Source organism: Mytilus edulis, chromosome 3 (assembly GCF_963676685.1).
Source record: "Mytilus edulis chromosome 3, xbMytEdul2.2, whole genome shotgun sequence".
In the NCBI taxonomy this organism is placed as follows: Eukaryota; Metazoa; Mollusca; class Bivalvia; order Mytilida; family Mytilidae; genus Mytilus; species Mytilus edulis.
This window is the reverse complement of record NC_092346.1, coordinates 11,908,141-11,932,302: the sequence shown is the minus strand read 5'-3', so window position 1 is coordinate 11,932,302 and position 24,162 is coordinate 11,908,141. Positions and strand designations below refer to the sequence as shown.

General features: G+C 32.0%; 3 protein-coding genes across 3 annotated transcripts in view; 1 reads left to right on the top strand and 2 right to left on the bottom strand.

Annotated features, from left to right (window-relative positions):
* The window catches only part of LOC139515817 (tRNA (32-2'-O)-methyltransferase regulator THADA-like), a 218,702-nt gene that overhangs the window by 22,979 nt on the left and 171,561 nt on the right, over nt 1-24,162 (top strand). The window lies entirely within an intron of this gene.
* LOC139515818 (uncharacterized) lies at nt 6,168-8,076 on the bottom strand. Its single transcript, XM_071305529.1, has one exon. It carries the CDS (start codon nt 7,960-7,962, stop codon nt 6,250-6,252), a length of 1,713 nt encoding a protein of 570 aa, XP_071161630.1. The 5' UTR covers nt 7,963-8,076; the 3' UTR covers nt 6,168-6,249.
* LOC139515823 (E3 ubiquitin-protein ligase TRIM45-like) lies at nt 18,466-22,692 on the bottom strand. The gene is made up of 3 exons (XM_071305535.1): nt 20,342-22,692; nt 19,534-19,602; nt 18,466-18,771 (listed from the first exon to the last, which is right to left on the bottom strand). Exon 1 carries the CDS (start codon nt 22,381-22,383, stop codon nt 21,451-21,453), a length of 933 nt encoding a protein of 310 aa, XP_071161636.1. The 5' UTR covers nt 22,384-22,692; the 3' UTR covers nt 18,466-18,771; nt 19,534-19,602; nt 20,342-21,450.

Genomic DNA, 24,162 nt, shown 5'->3' with positions numbered 1-24,162 from the left:
TCAGGGGGAGGGTTGAGATCTCATAAACAAGTTTAACCCTGCCACATTTTTGCGCCTGTTCCAAGTCAGGAGCCTCTGGCCTTTGTTAGTCTTGTAATATTTTTAATTTTAGTTTTTTGTGTACAATTTGGAGTTTGGTATGGTGTTCATTATCAATGAACTAGTATATGTATTTGTTTAGGGGAAAGCTGAAGGACGCCTCTGGGTGCGGGAATTTTTCGCTGCATTGAAGACCTATTGGTGGCCTTCTGCTGTTGTCTGCTCTATGGTTGGGTTGTTGTCTCTTTGACACGTTCCCCATTTCCATTCTCAATTTTATCAATGGAAAAAAATATATTTATAAATAAGGACAAATACTGGTATGAATCTCAGATAGTATCATACTCTAAGCAATAGGTAAACTATATTTAGTGTATGAAATGATTGTAAGGTGTACATGTAAATCTGTCATATGACCTTGATCTCATTTTCATGTTTCATTGATCAATGTTAAGTTTTAAGGGTTGTGTCTGTTTCTTAGATACTATAAGCAATATGTCAACTATATTTGGTATTTATGGAATGATTGCAGGGTGTAGATGTTTCCTGGTATAGTATTTGGTGTATGGTAGGATTGTAAGTTGCACATGTCTGTGTGGTAGGATTCATCTGACCTTGACCTCATTTACATTGATGATACTGTGATACTGTTTAGTTTATGTTAATGTGGATTTATTTATTTTCGTGGATTGCTGAAAACTTGCATATTTGTGGATATTTGATTTCGTGGTTTTGCCAATCTCTGTATATAAAGCCTATTGAAAATATGTTATGCATCTACCTGTTCCCATGAAACCCACAAAAATTGTTATCCAACAAAAAAATAATGAGTTCACAGTATACTTGTTGTACAACGTTATATTACAACATAAGTTCAATAGTGATATGTAAAGCTTGCTAAACATTTCAGTATGTTCACTCTTGCTCCATCACTCACTTTGTCATTTTATTTTTAACGTAATACTTATAGCAGTGTATCCAGTTCAGCAAGTTACATATCCTTGTGTGATATAAGACATAAATTATTGGAAAAGGTATAACAATAACCCTGCATGTATACCCTGCCTCCATGACTCATGGTCATATACACCCCAGTTAATCTATACAGAACATGATTTAACATCAATGAATTGAGCAACTTCAGTATAATAGTGTCCATGATATCATATTTGTTTTACTACAAAGATAATAAAAGTGGATATGTATGATTTTAGCTAAAAAAAATTATCAAAAACTAGGAATTTTTAATATTAGTCATGAAAGGGGGACACTCTTTTACTAGTAACTACAATGTCTATTTAAAATATCACACACATGGTTTGTATAAAATTTAATCATAAAATCTCTGAACAATTTGAAATCAGGAAACCAGAAAAAATTGTCAAATGTTATCTATATCTACTTCAAGTTTGTTAAAGGAAATAAACATGATTTAATGACTATAGAGACTTGTACGTGGAGGCAAAAGTTATAAAATCATTATCATAAAATCCCTGAAATAGGAAACCAGAAAATATATGTCAAATAAAATGAAAATTAGTTTGCAGATATTTTGTCAATATTTTTCAAAATTTATACTGAATATTGGATATTTCACATGTAGAAATCCATGCCCCCTCCAAACAAAAAACCATAGATAGGCAAATTGGTCATCCCCTTATGTGTGTGCATGTTCTTGTTTTCAGCTAGCTTGTTTATGGTTAATTAAAAAGGAATTGAAGTCCCCAAATTATTTGCCCTATAATTACATATTATCCTACTAAGTTAACTCGTATTTATATCTTGATGTCCCCCTTCAGGGATGATTCCATGTGTTTTAAAATGGTCCCTTGAACATCAAATTCAGAATTTTATCCCAATTGGGGATTTTTTATGCATAAAATCTAAGACGAAATAACGTTATTTTCCTGTAAAAAAGGAAAAATGTATATTAAGTTTCACCTGTACAGGTAATAAGTTGTAACATTTTGGATCATTTAGGATTGGCTACTGATTTTGATATATATGATTACCAGATCACTTGACAGTTATTGGATTAAAACCAGGGAAGTTGTTAAATGATTATCATTGTACATGATGCACTATCATCTTAGCTCTGGTAACCTAGGCCTATAACAAAAACATCTATATCAGCTAACATAAACCACTGAAAATAATCATCCATTGTGTATTTTTTCAACAACATGTCATCTTTGTAAATTTACCTAGATTCAAATGGATTTCAAATTGAACTGGCCAATTGTTGATATCTAAAAAACAATTACAAAAGCTAATATACTAAATTGATAAGATATTTAAAGCATTGAACCAGTGTACTTTAAAATAATTGGATCATCTTCAGAACTTTTGAAAAAGTTCAATAATGATGAAATGGTATTTCATGAATAGTCTTTCATCAATATTTATTTTTAACTTATATATGAGGAAATAGAGCATAATATAAAAAAAAAAATAATTTAAAAACAAGTTTTCATCATATTATATAACCAGCTCTGCTGGGTGATCTGCTTTTACGAGATCAACAGCCATTAAAATTTATTCATCAATTTAACTTTATATCAAAATTTTTTAATTTGCTCTCTGCCAATGTCTGCTTTGGCACCTATTTCGACAAAAAGCATCTATATCAACCAGCTTGGCTATCTGCTTCTATGATATCAACTACTTCCATAACATTTTAATCAATTGAATCCGGCTGCTAAAATTGTTTAACACATGTTGACATAATTGAATCTTTGTTAATAAAATGCGATCATAAACAGCATTCTTATCAGGATTTTAAAACGTTGTGACGATAAACTATGAAAAATTATAGTTGCCTATTCAGTAATCGGAACATTTCTGCTTAGCGGCCCTAAACTATATAGTGGAATCATCCCTGCCCTTGATGGTCTATAAATTTTCTCTAATTCTTATCTGATTGATCCTTTTCCTGATCCATTGGTTATTTTTATTTAATCAATGTGTGGTTATTAATATTAGGTCAAAATTTTTCATTGGTAAAAATTCAATTATGGCGTCAAATATTCTTGGTCTCCTCTGAAAATCCCATTGGAAAGTCTCTTAAAAAGGCAACCCTGCCGGATGACGTCATATTAAAAGACACATCTTTTTGCAGATAATTCTAATAAAAGGACTTTAAATGTCTTGCATATCATCTAAATATCATAAGAGAAATAGATTCCACCACCAATCTCGTGCAATCATTATTTATCCACTGTTGACAATAATTTAACTGTCCTGAGTGAATAATTATTGTATCATTCTTGATGTATTAGTAGAATCTATATATCTATGTGGATTATGCAACATCTGTTCTTTGATGGATTGATTGTTGGTATTTAACTGTTAACGCCATTGGCTATATCCTAGTTGTCAGTTTTTATTGGTGAAGGAAGCCATTTAAGTGAGTTTTTGCTCCATGTTAAAGGCCTCATTGTGTCTGCCATATAAAGAACAGCAAAAAAAGCTGAAAGTTGTAAAAAACTTCCTTATCTATATATTTTATACAAAAGATGGTGAAGATACAAAAGGAATATCCAAACACTTTAAGTTGGAGACAGATGCCATCACAAAACACTAAAAATCACTAACAGATGTTTTTTACAGTCTACAAAATATAACATGGCAAACTAAAGACTGAGCAACACTAACCCCACCAACATCTGGTATTGATCTCAGATGTTCAAGAAAGATAAGCAGATCCTGTTTAATAAACAGTAACTCTCAATAAAGGAAATGCAAGCTTTGTAATATTGTATCAACTGGGAGTCATGCTTCAGGGGTGTAGCTAGGTATCAACTCAACTGTAGGCACAAATCGGCAAGGGGTCTGGGTGCCACTTAAGGTGAAAAACGGTTTTCAGCATTTTTGGTGCATAATTTTGTGTACAAAAATATCATATTTACTGGTTTTTATCATGATAATATTCATGAAGAAAAGTTCGAAGAATTATGAATAATTTTACATTAACACTTGAATTAACGTAGTAGTGTACAATCAAAAAAAAATTATTACAATATGCCCAGTGTAGATCAGACTAGTTTAAGAATAAGGCCCACAGAGGGTCAAAGGAGAAGATTTTCAACTTTTTTGAACGAATCTTTTAACTCAAATTTGGGCAAAAATTGGTTAAACAAATCTTATATTTCTGAACTTTTATGACTGATAACTTTCAGATCCAGTTTCATACACAAAGGCAATGATACATTTACTCAAAGTCAAGTCGACGGTTTTTTCTGCCGATAAAATCAGTTATACTCCATCAACATCAACATTGAGGTGTCGGTGTATATGAAGAAGAGATAGATTTGAAAGTCGCTCGTCTCCCATTGTCGATCTCAGGTAGGATTTGACGCGTCTCATCGCGCTGAAGGAAATTTCACTAGTTGCCAATGAATTACAATTTTAGCCTCTGTCAAAGATTCAATCAAATCAATATCGGTTTTCTGTAAGTCATTTGTCAAGGCGACTGTTGAGCTTAATATGTGTTCTACAACAACAAGACTTATGATAAATTCAAATCAAAGTATCGCATTCATACTCTGTGCTGCTTTGTCATCGTTGTCGTTTTACGTGAATTGAGGGCAGAGACAACAACTTCAAATGCTTTTCGAAATGTATACAGCGAATCTGCCCAGCTTGACCGACGAGTTTCACACAGTGATCTCAACTTTGTTCGACGTTCTAGTTGTTCTTGAACGTTTTAATTTTCTGACAGTTCTTCAGTGAAAGCAGTCAAGCTTTTAGCCGAATTATCAAATTTGAATGCAATTTCCTGTACAGTCTACATCATGTTTCTAACACAAAGTTCCTTACTACTATGAACGAGTGCAAACTTTAGTTGGTGTGCCTTGCAGTGGATGTAGGAAGCTTCTGATGATTGCTCTAGTATTTTTGCCTGCACACCACTATATATTTGCCGGACATTTTCGCGGCGCCTTCATAACACTGAGCACGGAGATTCCTTATATCAAGGTTTACATATTCAAGAAACTCCACGATCGTATTAGAAATGGCAACACCTTTTACACTTTTGGCATATTTAAAACCGATGAATTCTTCTCGTATGCTGATGATATCGTTTTTCTTATCTAAGAACCTAACACACAAAGACAATTTAATTTTTTAAATTTTTTTTTCCAAAGGGGGTATGATCGGCAAACTTATGTATAGGCACGTGCCTAGTCGAGCCTTGGGTAGCTACGCCCCTGTGCTTCATATGCCTCGGGTGCTACAGGAATGTTGCTACATAGAAATGGAAAGTTCATAACTTAGAAATTGTATATTCCATATGTAGATGAAGTTGGTAATTTGCTTTTAAGGACTGGGGGGAATGAAAATTTCTAAATTAAAATCATCTCATTTGTCATAGATTCTGGTACTCAAATGACCGCTTATGTCAAATTCCAGGTATAAGTCATAAAATGAGTCAGAGGAAGCAGTGTCTGTTGTTTCTTTAATTTCTAGTTCTTGAGGATCTATTAATTGAACCCAATCAGAAGAGTTAGGATTGTTAATGGTAGAAACATCATCAATATATCTGAATGTAAAATTGAATGATCTGTCTTCTTTGATCTTCTTGTTTTTGACAAGTGTCTGCAGGAACTGGGATTCACATTAAAATAAAAAGAGGTCAGCAAGGAGAGGCTAACAGTTCCTTCCCATAGGAATACTGACAATTTGAATTTTAAAAAAAGCCTGTCAAAGATCTGTCAAGTTAAAAATTGCTGATTTGTTTTTGTTTCTGTTTTCTTACTTCAGTTTGCCTCAACCAAATTTTATGAGACTTATACATGGATTTCGTGTTGCTTATTCTTTAGTTTTCTATGTTGTGTCATGTGTACTATTGTTTGTCTGTTTGTCTGATTCATTTTTAGCCATTGCGTTGTCAGTTTATTTTCGATCTTTGAGTTTGACTGTCCCTCTGGTATCTTTCATCCCTCTTTTATACACAATCATTATTACCACAAAACACAGATCAAGTTTGAATTTTGGTTGCATCACTTTAATTGTTCTAGAGTTATGCTCCTATATAAATAGAAAAATTTCTTAATTTTAATCCCATGGAAACATTCCCCGTTTTTTTTAGTTGTTCAATGGTGGTTGTAAAAAAAATCACACAATACTTTATGAAATATGAACAAGTTTAATTTTGTAAATACATGAATAGAATGATGATCTTAATACAGACTAGGGAAGTAATCAAAATCAGAATCCAGAAACTTGAACAGTATATATTTTGGCCTCCTCGGGTTCACCTTTATATGTATTACAGCCTATGTACAGTGTTCCTGTATTATCAATGTCAACAGAGTATGGTAACACAATACCTAACTGATCCTTAGTGTTCATGTAATGAATACACTGTCCTGAAGTGTTAAGGATATGAATCGTGTGATTATCCTGATCTGTAACTATAATATTGTCTGATTTTGTAGACACTAAATCTCTAGGTTTGAATGTTTGTTCCTTGTTGATATCTGGATGACCACTATATATCCATCTCACTTCATTAGTTTTATCTAATGCCACTATCCTACCAAAGTTTTGATTGAGAAGATCAATGACATAAATGTTATTGTCACTGTCTGTAGTTATTCCATAAGGATTGGTAAAGATAGGTTTCCCTTTGTTGTCGGTGTGGTAGACTTTTTCTATTGTTCCATCCATATTCATCATGATAACTTGTCTGGTACCACTTACATGGTATGGATTTGTTTGGTTCTCTCTTGCACCCACTAAGATTTTATGATCACTTGTTACATGAACAGCAAGGGTTATCAAAGGAGTTACACTGTACTTTGTTGGTTCTACTTTACTGCTGCTACAGGAAATTGTTTTAAGGTTTGATTCCTTAGTAGAAAGGAGAAGATCACCAGATGGTAGTAATGCCATGTAAAAAACATCTATTTTAAAAGTATGCATCTTTTGCAAAGACTCATTTGTCAGTTTAAATTTTTGTAATTTATGACTGTAAAAATAATTAATCCACATTTGTGCATCGCCACAACAGACTAAATTGTTAACAAGTGGAAGTGTTGTTTTGTATTGTTTTATCACTTCAAATTCAAATTGTTTTTTGTTCTCATCAGTTTCAACTAATGATCCAAGATAAAAATCTTCTACTACTTGTTTTCCTGGTACAAATTTTGGTAACATTTTAAATGTAGTTTTGACCTGTTCAACCCTTTGATTTCTTGAAGTTTTCTCTTCTGAATATATACTGAAAATTTTATTAGCATTATTGGAATTTAAAGCATGGCTTAAATTCTTCTTTCTGAAGTCTAAATCTTGGTTAATATTCTCTGATCTATTTTCTGCATCATTCACTGATTTCATTAGAATTTCCTTTCTCTGATCAAGTTCTTTTAAAAGTTTATTGGTATGCTTTTCAACTTCATTCTTCATATGTTTTTCTCGGCTCAGAATTTTCTGCTTTTCTAATTCATATTTTGAATCTTCGGAAGATTTGAAAATTCCAATTTCAGATAACACCTTCCCATTTTGTACTAACTTTTGGTCAATCTCAGAATTGAACATTTTTACAGTTTTTATGGTAAGTTCATATCCTTTTGCTAATTCAATCATATTGTGCTTGTTATGAAGTTTTGTTATACACAAAGGGCAGACAACTGCTTCACAAGATTGACAATATAAGAAACAGTTTTGACCTACATGAATTCCACAAGGAATGTTATTAAAATCTATTTTATCCTTGCTTTGATACTGATGAGAAGCAATGTCCTTAATGTCTATTATGGTATGCTGGTCGGTAGATTTCACTTTTTTATGAAGTGTTTGACATTTTGTACACAAGAGAAAGTCACAAAGTAAACATTTCCACTTAATCTCATTAGATTCCTCACACATCTGACAGGCCAATGGAGCTTGTCCACTCTGAAGAGATTTTGATAGCGCCATTATGTGGACCTTAAGTTTTTAAACATTAATTTTAACTTTAATTTTATTCACACTACACACAAGGAAATTTTATATCACATGATTATGTAAGTACTTTTTCTCAGTACAGCAACATTAGATATCCTGTTTATCTTATAAATGATTATAGCTACCACCAAGATATCTGGTCATACGATATGATATACTAACTATACTAACGGAAAATATGTAATTTTTTAAGATTTTATCAATGTACCAAGAATGAAAGTTGAATCCTCAATTAACCTTCATAAAACAGTGATCTTAAATGGTGAACGAAAATAAACATAAGCAATCAAATAATATATGATTTCCCTGTAAATATTTTACAACCTTTGACTAATTCCCTGACAACAATTAAAGAACTAATTGTTAAAATTTATAATAAAATATAAGAAAATTATTTATACAACTATTCCTTGTTGATGTTTATTGGGTATTGTTTGTTCTTGTTTGTAATTTTTTTTTTTTTTCAGTTGTTGCTGATTTGTATTGTCAGTTGTTTGTTCCAATATTTTTGTATATTCCAGTTATCCTTTTTATGTGTTTTAAGACAATCAAATATGCTAAAATTAAGTAGACCAAGACTTTAGCAGGAAATCAAGTTATTTTATTTTACTGTAGACACATCCAACCTTGCTCCATTTAAATTCAAGCATCATAAAAACTAGATGAAGGATGGTCTAATACTAAGCCGGGTTAATAATCAAATTATATTACCATGTTATTATAATCCTCTTGAATATGCATTTGGTACTGGACATGAAGCAGTAGTCCATCATCATCCCATCTATACTCGGTTTCATAGTTTTCATTCAAAAATAGTTGACCATATGTACCACAATTTTTATACGACCGCAAAAATTTAAATTTTTCGTCGTATATTGCTATCACGTTGGCGTTGTTGGCGTTGTCGTCGTCGTCGTCCGAATACTTTTAGTTTTCGCACTCTAACTTTAGTAAAAGTGAATAGAAATCAATGAAATTTTAACACAAGGTTTATGACCACAAAAGGAAAGTTGGGATTGATTTTGGGAATTTTGGTCCCAACATTTTAGGAATTGGGGGCCAAAAAGGGCCCAAATAAGCATTTTCTTGGTTTTCGCACTATAACTTTAGTTTAAGTGAATAGAAATCTATGAAATTTTGACACAAGGTTTATGACCACAAAAGGAAGGTTGGGATTGATTTTGGGAGTTTTGGTTCCTATAGTTTAGGAATTAGGGGCCAAAAAAGGGCCTAAATATAAGCATTATTCTTGGTTTTTGCACAATAACTTTACTATAAGTAAATAGAAATCTATGAAATTTAAACACAAGGTTTATGACCATAAAAGGAAGGTTGGGTTTGATTTTGGGAGTTTTGGTCCCAACAGTTTAGGAATAAGGGGCCCAAAGGGTCCTAAATTGAACTTTGTTTGATTTCATCAAAAATTGAATAATTGGGGTTCTTTGATATGCCGAATCTAACTGTGTATGTAGATTCTTAATTTTTGGTCCCGTTTTCAAATTGGTCTACATTAAGGTCCAAAGGGTCCAAAATTAAACTTAGTTTGATTTTAACAAAAATTGAATCCTTGGGGTTCTTTGATATGCTGAATCTAAAAATGTACTCAGATTTTTTATTATTGGCCCAGTTTTCAAGTTGGTCCAAATTGGGGTCCAAAATTAAACTTTGTTTGATTTCATCAAAAATTGAATAATTGGGGTTCTTTGATATGCCAAATCTAACTGTGTATGTAGATTCTTAATTTTTGGTCCCGTTATCAAATTGGTCTACATTAAAATCCAAAGGGTCCAAAATTAAACTAAGTTTGATTTTAACAAAAATTGAATTCTTGGGCTTTTTTGATATGCTGAATCTAAACATGTACTTAGATTTTTGATTATGGGCCCAGTTTCCAAGTTGGTTCAAATCAGGATCCAAAATTAATATATTAAGTATTGTGCAATAGCAAGAAATTTTCAATTGCACAGTATTCAGCAAAAGCAAGAAATCTTCAATTGCACAGTATTGTGCAATAGCAAGAAATTTTCAATTGCACAGTATTGCGCAATAGCAAGAAATCTTCAATTGCACAGTATTGTGCAATAGCAAATATTTTCAATTACTCAGTATTGCGCAATAGCAAGAAATATCTAATTGCAATTTCAATTGGAGTTATCTTTCTTTGTCCAGAATAGTAGTTGAATCAACTTAAATCTTTGTTTTATACAATATATATAATTAATATTTCAATTGGAGTTATCTTTCTTTGTCCAGAATAGTAGTTAAATCAACTTAAATCATTGTTTTATACAATATACAATGTATATTCACTTTTTCTACCAACTGATTAATTAAAACAATCTTTACCATTCAGTGATAACAAGCACTTTATTAGGGGGATGTGAAAACAAATGGGAGTGGGGGGGGGGGGGGTTAAATTTTTCTCATTTCAGATTTCATAAATAAAAAGAAAATTTCTTCAAACATTTTTTTGAGAGGATTAATATTCAACAGCATAGTGAATTGCTCAAAGGCAAAAAAATTTATTTGAAGTTCATTAGACCACATTCATTCTGTGTCAGAAACCTATACTGTGTCAACTATTTAATTACAATCCAAATTTAGAGCTGAATCCAGCTTGAATGTTGTGTCCATACTTGCCCCAACCGTTCAGGGTTCAACCTCTGCGGTCGTATAAAGCTGCGCCCTGTGGAGCATCTGGTTATTGGAGTTATAGGACTTTGACCATTATTTTAGAATTGTGACAATAAAACCTTCTGAATCCACTTCCTATGAGACAATTTCATAGAACACTTTTATACTTTTAAAATTTTTGTTCATATGTATGTTTCTTGGAGTTTAGTGTGACGTCCATTTTCAATGAACTAGTAAACATTTTTGTTCAAGGGCCAGCTAAAGCTCACCTCCCGGATGCGAGAAATTTTCGCTGTCTTGCAGAAGGTTGTCTTGGGCTGTTATTAGTTCTTTGGTCGGGTTGTTTTTTCTTTGACACATGCTCCATTTTCATTCTCAATTTTATTGGTAGAATTATTAGCCATTATGTGAAGTTTACCATATTTTACCATTTTTTAAAGACCATTTGCACAGGAGTAAGAGGACTTTGATTCTGTTTTGGAGTATTATTTGATATACTTACTAAAACAATGAACATAGATTTTGGATATTGGACCATAATAGGTAAATGTTCTTTAACCACATTCATTTTGTGTCACAAACCTATGCTGGGTCAAATATTCAATCACAATCCAAGTTCAGAGCTGCTCAAACCTTAAATGTACTAAGTGACAAGTAGTGTCCATCGTTGCTCAATTGTTCAGGGGTTAACCTCTGCAGCAAATCAGTATTTGGAAATTTGTTGCATCTGATAGTAACTCAATTCAGAAATTCACCTAAACAGTTCATTTAGATGACCTCTCACAGAACTGTAACCAAAGAATGCCTTTACACTCCCTTTCTTTCTGATGGGTAGGTTTATGATCTATTTTTCATTGTCAATCTGACCTGTGACCTTGAAGGGAGGTTGGTAGGTGACCTTGCAACTTGAGGTCTGGGAAGCTCAGGGAACTGTGAATGTTCAAAACCAATAATCAGGTCAGTAATTATTTTCAAATTATTTCATAGATAACTTCAAAAGTGACATGGTGATTAGTTTCACAACCAGTAGCATTTATATGAAGTTAAAACTAAGATTTTTATCATAAAATCTGTGAAAACAGGAAACCTGAAAAATTTGTCAAATGTAAATCTATTTGAAACATCTCAAACAGGTTTGTATAAGGAAACTGACAAACTTCAATATTTCATGATAGGAAACTAGTACTTTGAGTCAAGTTTATTTTTATCATAAAATCTCTGAAAATATGAAACCTAAAAATAAATCAAGTGTGATGGAAAAAAATTCTCCTCAATATTACCTATAATATGAACTGAATGATGGTACATTCACTTGCTAATTAAAAACTGAAAGTCCCTAATCAAATGGAAAAATCAAAAGCTCAAACATTTTAAACAAATGAAAAACATGTGTATGATATTCCTGATTTCTTATGAAGACAATGGTGTTAACCTCTGACTTTTATGACAGCTGCATAAAATTCCGTTATATTGACAACAATGTGTAAACAAAATAAACAGACATTTATTTAAAAATTCAAAAATAGTGAGATGTATACAGTATAGTCAACATTGTGTTATAATCTTAATCTTGATAAAACAAACAAATACGGTATGGACTTTGCTCATTGTTAAAGACAGTAATGTGATTTTAGTTGATAAATTCTGTTTCATTTGGTCTTTAGTGGAGATTTGTCTCATTGGCAATCATACCACTTCTTTTTTTTTTAGCTCACCTGGGCCGAAGGGCCAAGTGAGCTTTTCCCATCACTTTGCGTCCGGCGTCGTCATCCGTCGTCGTAGTCCTGCATCCGGCGTTAACTTTTACAAAAATCTTCTCTAAAACTACTGGGCCAAATTAAACCAAACTTGGCCACAATCATCATTGGTGTATCTAGTTTAAAAAATGTCCAGTGACCCGGCCAACCAACCAAGATGGCCACCATGGCTAAAAATAGAACATAGGGTTAAAATGCAGTTTTTGGCTTATAACTCAAAAACCAAAGCATTTAGAGCAAATCTGACATTGGTAAAATTGTTTATCAGGTCAAGATCTATCTGCCCTGAAATTTTCAGATGATTCGGACAACCATTTGTTGGGTTGCTGCCCCTTAATTGGTAGTTTTAAGGAAACTTTACTGTTTTGGGTTATAATCTTGAATATTATTATAGATAGAGATAAACTGTAAACAGCAATAATGTACAGCAAAGTAAGATTTACAAATAAGTCAACATGACTGAAATGGTCAATTGACCCCCTAAGGAGTTATTGTCCTTTATAGTCAATTTTTAACAATTTTCATAAAATTTGTAAATTTTTACAAACATTTTCCACTGAAACTACTGGGCCAAATTCATTATAGATAGAGATAATTGTAAGCAGCAAGAATGTTCAGTAAAGCAAGATGTACACACACATCACCATCACCAAAACACAATTTTGTCATGAATCCATCTGCTTCCTTTGTTTAATACTCACATAGACCAAGGTGAGCGACACAGGCTCTTTAGAGCCTCTAGTTTTTTTTATCAAATATGTCAACAGAGAAAAACAAAATGACATATAGACAAAGCACTTAAGCAAAAGTGATATACAGGATGTATAAGTATTTAACCACTTCAAAGGGATATTAGCTAATAAGGACTAAACAGTAAAGGTTAATAATTTACAAAGATAAATATTTTCCTAATAAAAAGTATGAACTTTTTTGTGATAATTTTTCATATCATTCTACTCACTTGAGATAGAAAATTATCGTCAGAAATAAGGGTGCACATGCTTATGTCTACGTAAACCTCAACAACATCATTGGTAAAATAGTGATAAGCAGATAAAAAAAATGATCTTTAAAAATATGATTGTAGCTGATTAACACGTATTTTACACGATTAGTCATTCTGATGTTAAAATTGAATGTTAATACAGAAAATTTAAATTTATTTTTTTTATAAATGTAATGTTTTTAACCGGATTTTTGTGACAAAAATGTCGGTTATTGATTTTAAGATGTACGGCTGGGCGGCCAGACGGGCAGGCGGTCGGGCAGGCGGGCGTTCGGCAATCAAATGTTGTCCGTGCATTAACTCGTGAACCGTTTAACCAAAGCTTTTAAAATTTTAATATGTTATTACTGACAACTATACGAAGGTCAAGTTCAATAATGGCGATTTTGACTTTTACCGTTCAGGAGTTATGGTTCTTGAAAGATTGAAAAATGGAGTTTCCAGTCATGTCCGTGCATTTACCCATGAACTGTTTTACTAAAGCTTCCCAAATTTTAATATGTTGTTACTGATGACAGAATGGAGGTCAAGTTCAATAAGGACGATTTTGACTTTTACCGTTCAGGAGTTATGGTTCTTGAAAGATTGAAAAATGGAGTTTCCAGTCGTGTCCGTGCATTTATGCATGAACTGTTCTACCAAAGCTTCCGAAATTTTAATATGCTGTTACTGAGGAAAAAATGGAGGTCAAGTTCAATAATGACGATTTTGACTTTTACCGTTCAGGAGTTATGGTTCTTGAAAGATTGAAAAATGGTGTTTCCTGTCGTGTCCGTGCATTTTCTCATGAACCATTCAACCAAAGCTTTTGAAATTTTAATATGTTGTTACTGATGACAAAATAGAGGTCAAGTTCAATAATGACGATTTTGACTTTTACCGTTCAGGAGTTATGGTTCTTGAAAGATCGTAAAATGGCGTTTCCATTCACGTTGTTGCATTTACTCATGAACCATTCAATATAAGCTTTTCAAATTTTAATATGTTGATACTGATGACAAAATGGAGGTCAAATTTGATATTGAAGATTTTCACTTTCACCATTCATCAGTAATGGTTCTTGTGATATTGCCAGGACACAAATAAATGTTAATAAATCCGGTTTGCTGTCGTTGTGACAGCCTCTTGTTTGTATGTATGGTAATTTGCCATGTAAATATAGATTGTAAAAGGATAAAATGAACTTGAACACAATGAAGTGAAAGCATCAAAATTTTGCTATGTCTAAAGATCTCATAGTGACTTTGAGCTAGAGAACAGCTATAAAAGAATAATACAAAGTATATCAAAAATAACAAACTCCAAGGAAGAATTTAAAACAGAAAGTCCCTTATCAAATTGCAAAATCAAAAGCTCAAATAAAAGTACTGCTCTATTTCTAGGTTTGAGTGTTACTAATGAATTTATTTTATGAATCAATGCATAGTTATCTGAATTGCAAATCTTTTATTTATATACAATAACCTATTTCTTTTGTTGAAATGAATCTTGATCTATATAAAAGACCTGTTAATTGGTGCTACAAAAAATTATTTGAAGGTTTGATTCCACTGTAGATAGGAAGAGGTCACCAGATTGTAGTAATGCCATGTTGAATATAAAGTACTAAATGGGGGCCCCCCTACCAGCAAAGCTATTTTTAGCACTTATCTCCTTAAAAGGCGTTTTTTAATAAACTTATTATGGAAAAACTGCTGTTGTCTAATTGGAGCTCGATATCTATTTGTGATTTTACCGCACTTAAATATAAATGGTCCCATGTCTTTTCTTGGTGAATTTTTGTTTTTTTTACGATACCTTACGATTTCGCAGTAAATTTTCCCTAATTTTGATCAACATTAAAAAAAAATTCCGACCCTTCATCCTATACATTTTTAAAAGAACAAATATGGGCTTGCATGAAACTTTGTTCATAATGCTTTCCAGAAAAAAAATACATAAATGATAATACAACCAATCACAGAGAGCCATCTATTTTTATCTCTATGTCATTTTCCCTTCATAAAATGTCTGCGCCCATGTAATTTTATTTGGTACATTGTAACCTATATGTTATACACATCTATCTCCAAAGTACTTATCTTATGTAATGATTCATTTGTCAGTTTCTTCTTTTGTAGTTTATGGATTTTAAAATGACTTATGTGTGCATCACCACACCAGATTAAATTTTCAACTAATGGCAGGTCTGTTGTGTTTTCTTCTATCACTTTTAATTCAAAAGTCTTCCCACATTGATTTTTTTTATGATAAGCTATTTCTGTTTTACTAAGAGTGACTATTGACATCCACGCATATAGGTTTCTTCATACTGATTCAATAAATATATGCTTCTATGTATTTTGACTGAAATAAGGGAGATAATTGTCATCATCAAGTTTTTAAAATGTCATTTCCTGTCTCATATGATTGCTTTATTGACAACAATTCCTAAAATATATGGTTTCTATAAACTTTTGCCTGTAATAAGGGAGATAATAGGTACTTCTGGTTTGTTGAAGGTCAGTTCCAGTCTCTAATGATAAATTTGTTGTATGTTTATTTAAAAAAATATAGTTTCTAGGTACCTTTCCATGAAGTAAGTGCAGAAATGGCTACTTTTGGTTTCCTCGCTTCCAGTGGATATTTTTCAAGGTCATATGTCAACCAAAATTTTGCAATAAAAACCTATGTCTTTATCATGTACCAATTTGGAGGAATAATCAATTAACATTTTAAAAGTTTGATCACTTCAGGCACAATAACTCATTTAATGTCATTGGATTGTTTCAGACCAATTGTATCATATCTTCATCACAATCAGGCAACCGTTTTACAATAGTTCTTTTCTATATATCTTTAAATGTGACCGAAGAGATCATAAGACAAGGAAAAGTCAAAATTGAGAATATGACCTTCACCTTTGAAATAATCCTTTTTTTCATTTTAGTGTATCACTCAATGTATCATTTATGCCAAATACTGCAGGGGGAATAACTCACATATGGAGTCCTTGCTTCGTTCAAAATTGGACAAAACATCATGAGGATATAACCATGTGGATATAATAAGCAATTTAGTAAAATAAATTTGTCGCTTTCTTGTATGGTAACAGAGAAGATGCACTTACAAGGGAAACAATGCTCAGGGAGATATATAACTCCTACAAAGAAAAGTATTTGGTTAAGCAGGGTCAGTTTTAAACTGTACGATATCATATACCAAACATCTAAGAGACATCTTGTGAAACAAAATTTATACGTGTCAAATAACAGTATCAAATGAATACCACTACAACACTTAAAAAAAAAAGTAAACTGCAACTTTTATTGTCGACATGTGTCACAGATTAGATCAGCTTCATCAGGACAAAGTATACAAAATTAGAACCCCTAAAGTACAAAAAAGTAGCATCATGTATGTGACATCAAAATTGTCCATTGTTGACGTTGCTATGGGATACTCTATATCACTATGTAATGTTGAACAGATTTAAATCTGTACACTGACATTGTACTTACATTCATGTTAGACAAATTTATATTTCTATTTAAAAACACATTTTATTTATACACTTACCATTATAATAGTTTACAACCATTTTAAAGTTAAAGACAATTCAAACAATTTTAGATTAACTCTAAATTTAGTAACTCTATTTGCATTGTACTATGTTTGATTCATATTCTGTTCAACATTACATAATGATATAGAGTATCCCATAGCAACGTCAACAATGGACAATTATAATGTCACATACATGATGCCACTTTTTTGTACTTCGGGGGTTCAAATTTGTATACTTTGTCCTGATGAAGCCGATCTAATTGGCGAAACATGTCGACAATAAAAGATGCAGTTTACTAAAGTGTTGTTGTCAATGTAGTGGTATTTGATTTTTTTTATCTGACAACCCTGCATACCATCTGGTATCCACTTAAGGGAACTCTACCTTTATAAAACATAAGAGGGGTTGGTTCAGCAGCTCTTTATTTATCTAGTATCAAATGAAGAAAAAAAATAACAATCAGAAGAAAATCAATAGGTCCCTTCACAGAAAAGTAGCAAGACCTTATAATTGGGTACACATGCAGTTGTGAAATAACTACTCCCTTCATTGCAGTTATAACTGTGTGGCTTGATTTTCAAAATGTGTGCACACTTTTTACAAATACAATATTGTTTGCATTGATATATACTTTTGTAAACTCATCATAGACATGATAGAGGGTACATAGATAGTTTTGCTTCTTAAGTTGCTTGGTTTTCTTTCTCTAAACTGTTATGCTAGAAATTGATAATGCAGAAAAAAACAACGGAACAGAATTTGAAATTCTGTAAGCAGAAGTGGTATGCAGCAATTCCTGAAATACATCCATTATTCTAAAAGGAAAAAGACCAATATGTTATTTGACAATTAGACAGCAACCCTAGAACACATAACATCACAAGCATCTAGAAGTCAACATATTGGTTCAACAACAGACAAGTGAATGCACTGACTTGCCCCAAGTCTAGAAAACATGTGAATAATAAAGTCTTGTAATTTAGTTTCAAAGTGGCTGTATAAATCATACAATAATATATGAATTTGAAATACATTTTAATTTCGTAAATACATAACTAGAGTGATTATATTAATGCAGCAAATAATTAGAATCCAGAAACTTGAACAGTATATATTTTGGCCTCATTACGTTCACCATATGTATTACAGCCTATGTACAGTATTCCTGTATTGTCAATGTCTACAGAAAATGGTAACTCAATACCTAACTGATCCTTAGTGTTAATGTAATTAATACACTGTCCTGAAGTGTTTAGGATATGAATCATGTGATTACTCTGATCTGTAACTGGGTCAAAATCTTTAATTGTTTTTACATAGGCGGTAATGGTAACGTTTTTTCCTGTAGCTCAGTCCATATCGTTAACTTGGATATGTACGATAGCTTGTTTCGAAGCTGTGACATTTTCACATATGTGGTTAAATTTTCGGGGTACGAAGTGAGATTACTTTTTCCGTAAATTAGCAAACCCCGAACATCCTGTTGTGATGCGGCTCCTTGTGGTAAAATATCCCCTTTTTAACACAATAAGTTCTTTGAAAATTTAATACTTTGAACACATTCAATAGCTCCATAGTTTTTACACATTTATTCTATGTTCCTCTACTTTCCTAATCACCACAAATAATTAAGTTCAGTCATTTGCTAAAAATAGAAACATGTCCAATATCACTACACAGAGATTTTTTCTTTACACGTGACTTTTGAGTTCCTCATTTCAAGGCGCATTAGGGATGTTGTCCCATATTGAAATCCATACTTCTGATTTTTCCAAATATTTTTATGTGATCTTCATCGGTATAATATTCTGAATAAATCTTTGTATTTTTGTCCATTTCTGAAAAAAAATAAAGTTGTTTTAGCACTATAAGGCAATGACACTTTCGTCGCTATATTCATTTATTTTGAATACAATGAGTATGTATAAGTAATTTCTTCCAGATTACCTCCACTAGTCAAAACAAGGACAAAACTTCTGATTATAACCTTTAATTACAATACACAGACCCTGATAAAGCATTCTATAAAATTTTCTTGTGCCTTAAAGTGCATTTTGACAGAGAAATTATGCAAAACTGAAGGTTTTATAAAAAAAACAACACCAAAATAATTATTCTTACTAGTGGAAATCTTGTATTTAATACTGTTGAAACCACTCTAAACTACTGGGAAAGTCATCCATATCATATAATTAGAGTGCAATATAGTGCAAAATTTCAAAACTTGTCCTTTCACATAATTCTATTTGAGAAAAAATGTTTTTTACATGTTTTTCAGTGAAAACCTTTTATCAGTGAGAAATCCACATAAGGTCTTAACGGAAACATTGTGATATCACATGTATTATGGCGTCATTAAATAACGACAGATCAAAATAGCGCTAAATATAGTTTGCAGTGTTACGTGAGAAACAGTTGCCGCAAGATTTAACTCGAAATATTGAGTCCAAATGATCTGTAACTAAGCCTTTTCATTTAATACCAAGACCATAGCAACAGTTTTCATATTAGCATATTTTTAACATACCGACTGTAATTTCAATTGCATAAATACAAGAAATAAACAATTTAGAGCTTGCCTAATAAAACAAAATGCTTACCAGTTATTCAGGACTTTTTAAAACCTCTAGTTTGCCATCTCAGGTTGAAAAATAATGATATGTCTGGAACTGAAATAAGACCAAAAAAAATACTCAGGCTGTGTTATCATTTGATTTAAATACATAAGTATTATTGAGAGAGAAAAATCTATTCTTGAAAGTTTAATCACAAAGAAAGACAAATGCTTCTCCCTTGTGGCTTAGCCACCTTCATTTAAACCTTTTGTATTAGAACCAATGGTAGTAGCTAACTAGCTTAATAGTTGAATAGGTGCAGAAATATTGTTTTCAAGAAGGGTTTGACCCTCCCCCTTTTTCACTGAGAAATGACAATATCTTTTGTTTTGCTCATGTGCATTAAAAATAATAATTCATGATTTTCTTAAAACATGTAAATGTTTTTGTCTGTTTTTTTGTGCATATGATATCTACTGACCAGGGGTCAAATCATTGGATAAAAGCACATGCGATGAAGAATCTCACATTATGAAGTGTGTTATCTCCCTTGATTATCAGGTATTCCTGTAGACCAGAGTGATATTACATAACAAAGACTATATTGTGTCATGTTTACTTACAATTTAATAATATTTAAAAGTTATTTCTTGCCTTTTGAATGTAGTAAACAAATTCCTTTCGGATCTCTCGGAAGTAAACAAATTTATGATTGTGCCTAAAACAAGTGTTCAGCCCCGTGCCAGTAATGCATTTTAAAAGCGAAAATTTTCTCGAGTTTTTGCTGATCTTTATCAATAACATTTATCTTAAACAATTTATGATATCTAGGTATAAATAAAAAACTACTTACCATCATTTTCGGTGGTGTACAAGGTGAAATCATCCATAAATCAGTCTGACAACTTCAGGAATTGAGCTTCTAATTTGGGTCAAAATCTTTAATTGTTTTTACATAGGCGGTAATGGTAACGTTTTTTCCTGTAGCTCAGTCCATATCGTTAACTTGGATATGTATGATAGCTTGTTTCGAAGCTGTGACATTTTCACATATGTGGTTAAATTTTCGGGGTACGAAGTGAGATTACTTTTTCCGTAAATTAGCAAACCCCGAACATCCTGTTGTGATGCGGCTCCTTGTGGTAAAATATCCCCTTTTTAACACAATAAGTTCTTTGAAAATTTAATACTTTGAACACATTCAATGGCTCCATAGTTTTTACACATTTATTCTATGTTCCTCTACTTTCCTAATCACCACAAATAATTAAGTTCAGTCATTTGCTAAAAATAGAAACATGTCCAATATCACTACACAGAGATTTTTTCTTTACACGTGACTTTTGAGTTCCTCATTTCAAGGCGCATTAGGGATGTTGTCCCAACTATAATATTGTCTGATTTTGTAGCCACTAAATCTTTATGTTTGAATGTTAGTTCTTTGTTTATATCTGGATGACCACTATATATCCATCTCACTCCATTGATTTTATCTAACACCACTATCCTACCACTCCTGTCTTCATCTCGAATATCAATGACATAAATGTTATTGTCATTGTCTGTTGTTATTCTTCTGACAATTGTAAATATTCTTTGCCCTTTGTTGTCTTTGTGATACACATTTTCTTTTTTTCCATTCATACTCATCCTGATGACTTGTCTTGGACCACTGACATGGTATGGTTCTGGTTGGTTCTCTCTCACACCCACTAAGATTTTATGGTCACTTGTTACATGGACAGCAAGGGTTATAAGTGGATTTACACTGTACTTGGTTGAGTCCACTTTACTTGTACTACAGGAAATTATTTTAAGATTTGATTCCTTTGTAGAAAGGAGAAGGTCACCAGTTGGTAGTAATGCCATGTTATAAACATCGATTTTAAAAGAATGCGTCTTCTGTAATGATTCATTTGTTAGTTTCATTTTTTGTAGTTTATGTTTAGAAAAATAATTTATTTATATTGCATCATCACTACTGCAAACTAAATTTTCAACAAGTGGAAGCTTTGTTTTGTATTGTTTTATCACTTTAAATTCAAATTGCTTTTTGTCATCATTAGTTTCTACTAATGACCCAAATTTGAATTCTTTAACTTCTAGTTTTTGGGGCACAAATGTTGGTAGCTTTATAAATGTAGTTTTGACATGCTCTATGTTTTGGTTTCTTGAAGTTTTCTCCTCTAAATATATGCTGAAAACTTGATAAGCATTGTAAGAATTTAAAGCATAGCTTAAATTCTTCTTTCTGATGTCTAAATCTGTCTTGATCTTCTCTGATCTATTTTCTGCATCATTCACTGATTTCACAAGGATTTCCTTTCTCTGATCAAGTTCTTTCATAAGTTTATTGGTATGCTTTTTAACTTCATCCATTAATACTTTTTCTCGGCTCAGAATTTTCTGCTTTTCTAATTCATATTTTGAATCTTCGGAAGATTTGAAAATTCCAATTTCAGATAACACCTCCCCATTTTGTACTAACTTTTGGTCAATCTCAGAATTGAACAATTTTACAGTTTTCATGGTAAGTTCGTATCCTTTAGCTAACTCAATCATATTGTGCTTGTTATGAATTTTTGTTATACACAAAGGGCAGACAACTACGTCACAAGATTGACAAAATAGAAAACAGTTCTGTTCACTATGAGTACTACACGGAATGTTACTAAAATCTAATGTATCCTTGGTTTGTTGCTGATAAGTAGCAATGTTCTTAATGTCTATGATGGTATGCTGGTCGGTCGATTTCACTTTTTTATGAAGTGTTTGACATTTTGTACACAAGAGAAAGTCGCACAGTAAACATTTCCACTTAATCTCATTAGATTCCTCACACATCTGGCAGGCCAATGGAACTTGTCCCCTCTGAAGAGATTTTGATAGCGCCATTATATGGACTTAAACATTAATTTCAACTTTTATTTTGTTCACACATCTCACGAGGAAATTTTATATCACATGAATATTTAAGTATTCTTTCTCAGTACAGCAGCATTTGATATCCTGTTTATCTTATAAATGAGCTACCACTAAAATATCTGTTCATACGATATGATATACTAACAGGAAATATGTAAAAAAAAAATAGATTCTATCAATGTACCAAGAATGAAAGTTGAATCCTCAATTAACCTTCATAAAACAGAGATCTTAAATGGTGAACTAAAATTAACAAGCATTAACAAATAATATATGATTTTATCTGATCTCCCTGTAAATATGTTACAACCTTAGACTTATTCCCTGACAACAATTAATGAACAAATTGTTAAAATTTATAAGAAAATTATTAATACAACTATTTCTTGTTGATGTTTATTGGGTATTGTTTGTCCTTTTTTGTAAATCTTTTTTTTTTTTGGGGTTGTTGGTGATTTGTTTTGTTATAGTTATTTGTTCAAATATGCTTGTAAATTTCTGTCAAATATTCAATCACAATCCAAATTCAGAGCAGCTTTAATCTTAAATGTAATGTCCATCGTAGCTCAATTGTTCAGTGGTCGACTTCTGCAGGAAATCATTATTTGGAAATTTGTAGCATCTGACACTTACACAATTCAGCAAATCACCTAAATAGATCATATATCATGCCTCTATACTCCCTTTCTTTCTAGACATGTAGGTTTAGGATATATTTTACATTGTCAATCTGACCTTTGACCTTGAAGGGAGGTGGGCGGGTGACCTTGCAACTTAAGGTCTTAATCTAAGAAGATCTGGGAACTATAAATGTTCAAAACCAAGAATCAGAGCAGTAGCATTTATATGTAGTAAAAACTAAGATTTTTATCATAAAATCTGTGAAAACAGGAAACCTGAAAAATTTGTAAATCTATTTGAAACATCTCAAACAGGATTGTAAAAGGAAACAGACAAATTTCATGATAAGAAACTAGTACTTTGAGCCAAGTTTTTATCATAAAATCTCTGAAAATATGAAAACTGAAAATATGTCAAGTGTAATGCAAATAAACTTGAAGATTTTTCGTCAATATTACCTATAATATAAACTGAATGATGGTATTTTCACTTGCAAATGTGTGCATGTTCTTGAATTCAGCAAGATTTTTCATTGAAAATTAAATGCAGTCACTCCTCCCCTATTAGATGTCCTATCAACTATCTACTTTCCAACCAAGTTTTCTAATATATGTCTTGATGTAACCCTTCGATGTCTAATTTTTGTTTATTCTTTGTAAATGTTACACTAAGTATGTCAGGCGATTAGTGATAGTATTTGTTGGACTTAAATTTGCTCAATGTCATTTATTTATATTAATTTGTTGATATTATGCCTTAGCAATACATGTGTGCTTGAAAACATGTTCTTCAATGCTCAGAATTCAAAGTAGCATGATAGACATTAAGAAAAAAAATTTGCATAAAGTGAGGCAGGAATTGGGTACTGTGGATTTAATTATTTTCGTTGGTACCAAATTGAATAAATCTTTGTAGATATTTGATTTTCTGATTTTGCAAATTTTTGCATATAACAAGCAGAAAATTTTGTATATCACTGACATTAAAATTTGGGGTTCACCTGCACCAACAAAACCCGAAAAAAGTGTTATCCATTAAAAAATAAAGAAAGGTAAAATAAAACAATACTTAACTCTGAGTAAAGTTCAAAATGGTAAGTCCCTAATGAAAATAGCAAAATCAAAATGG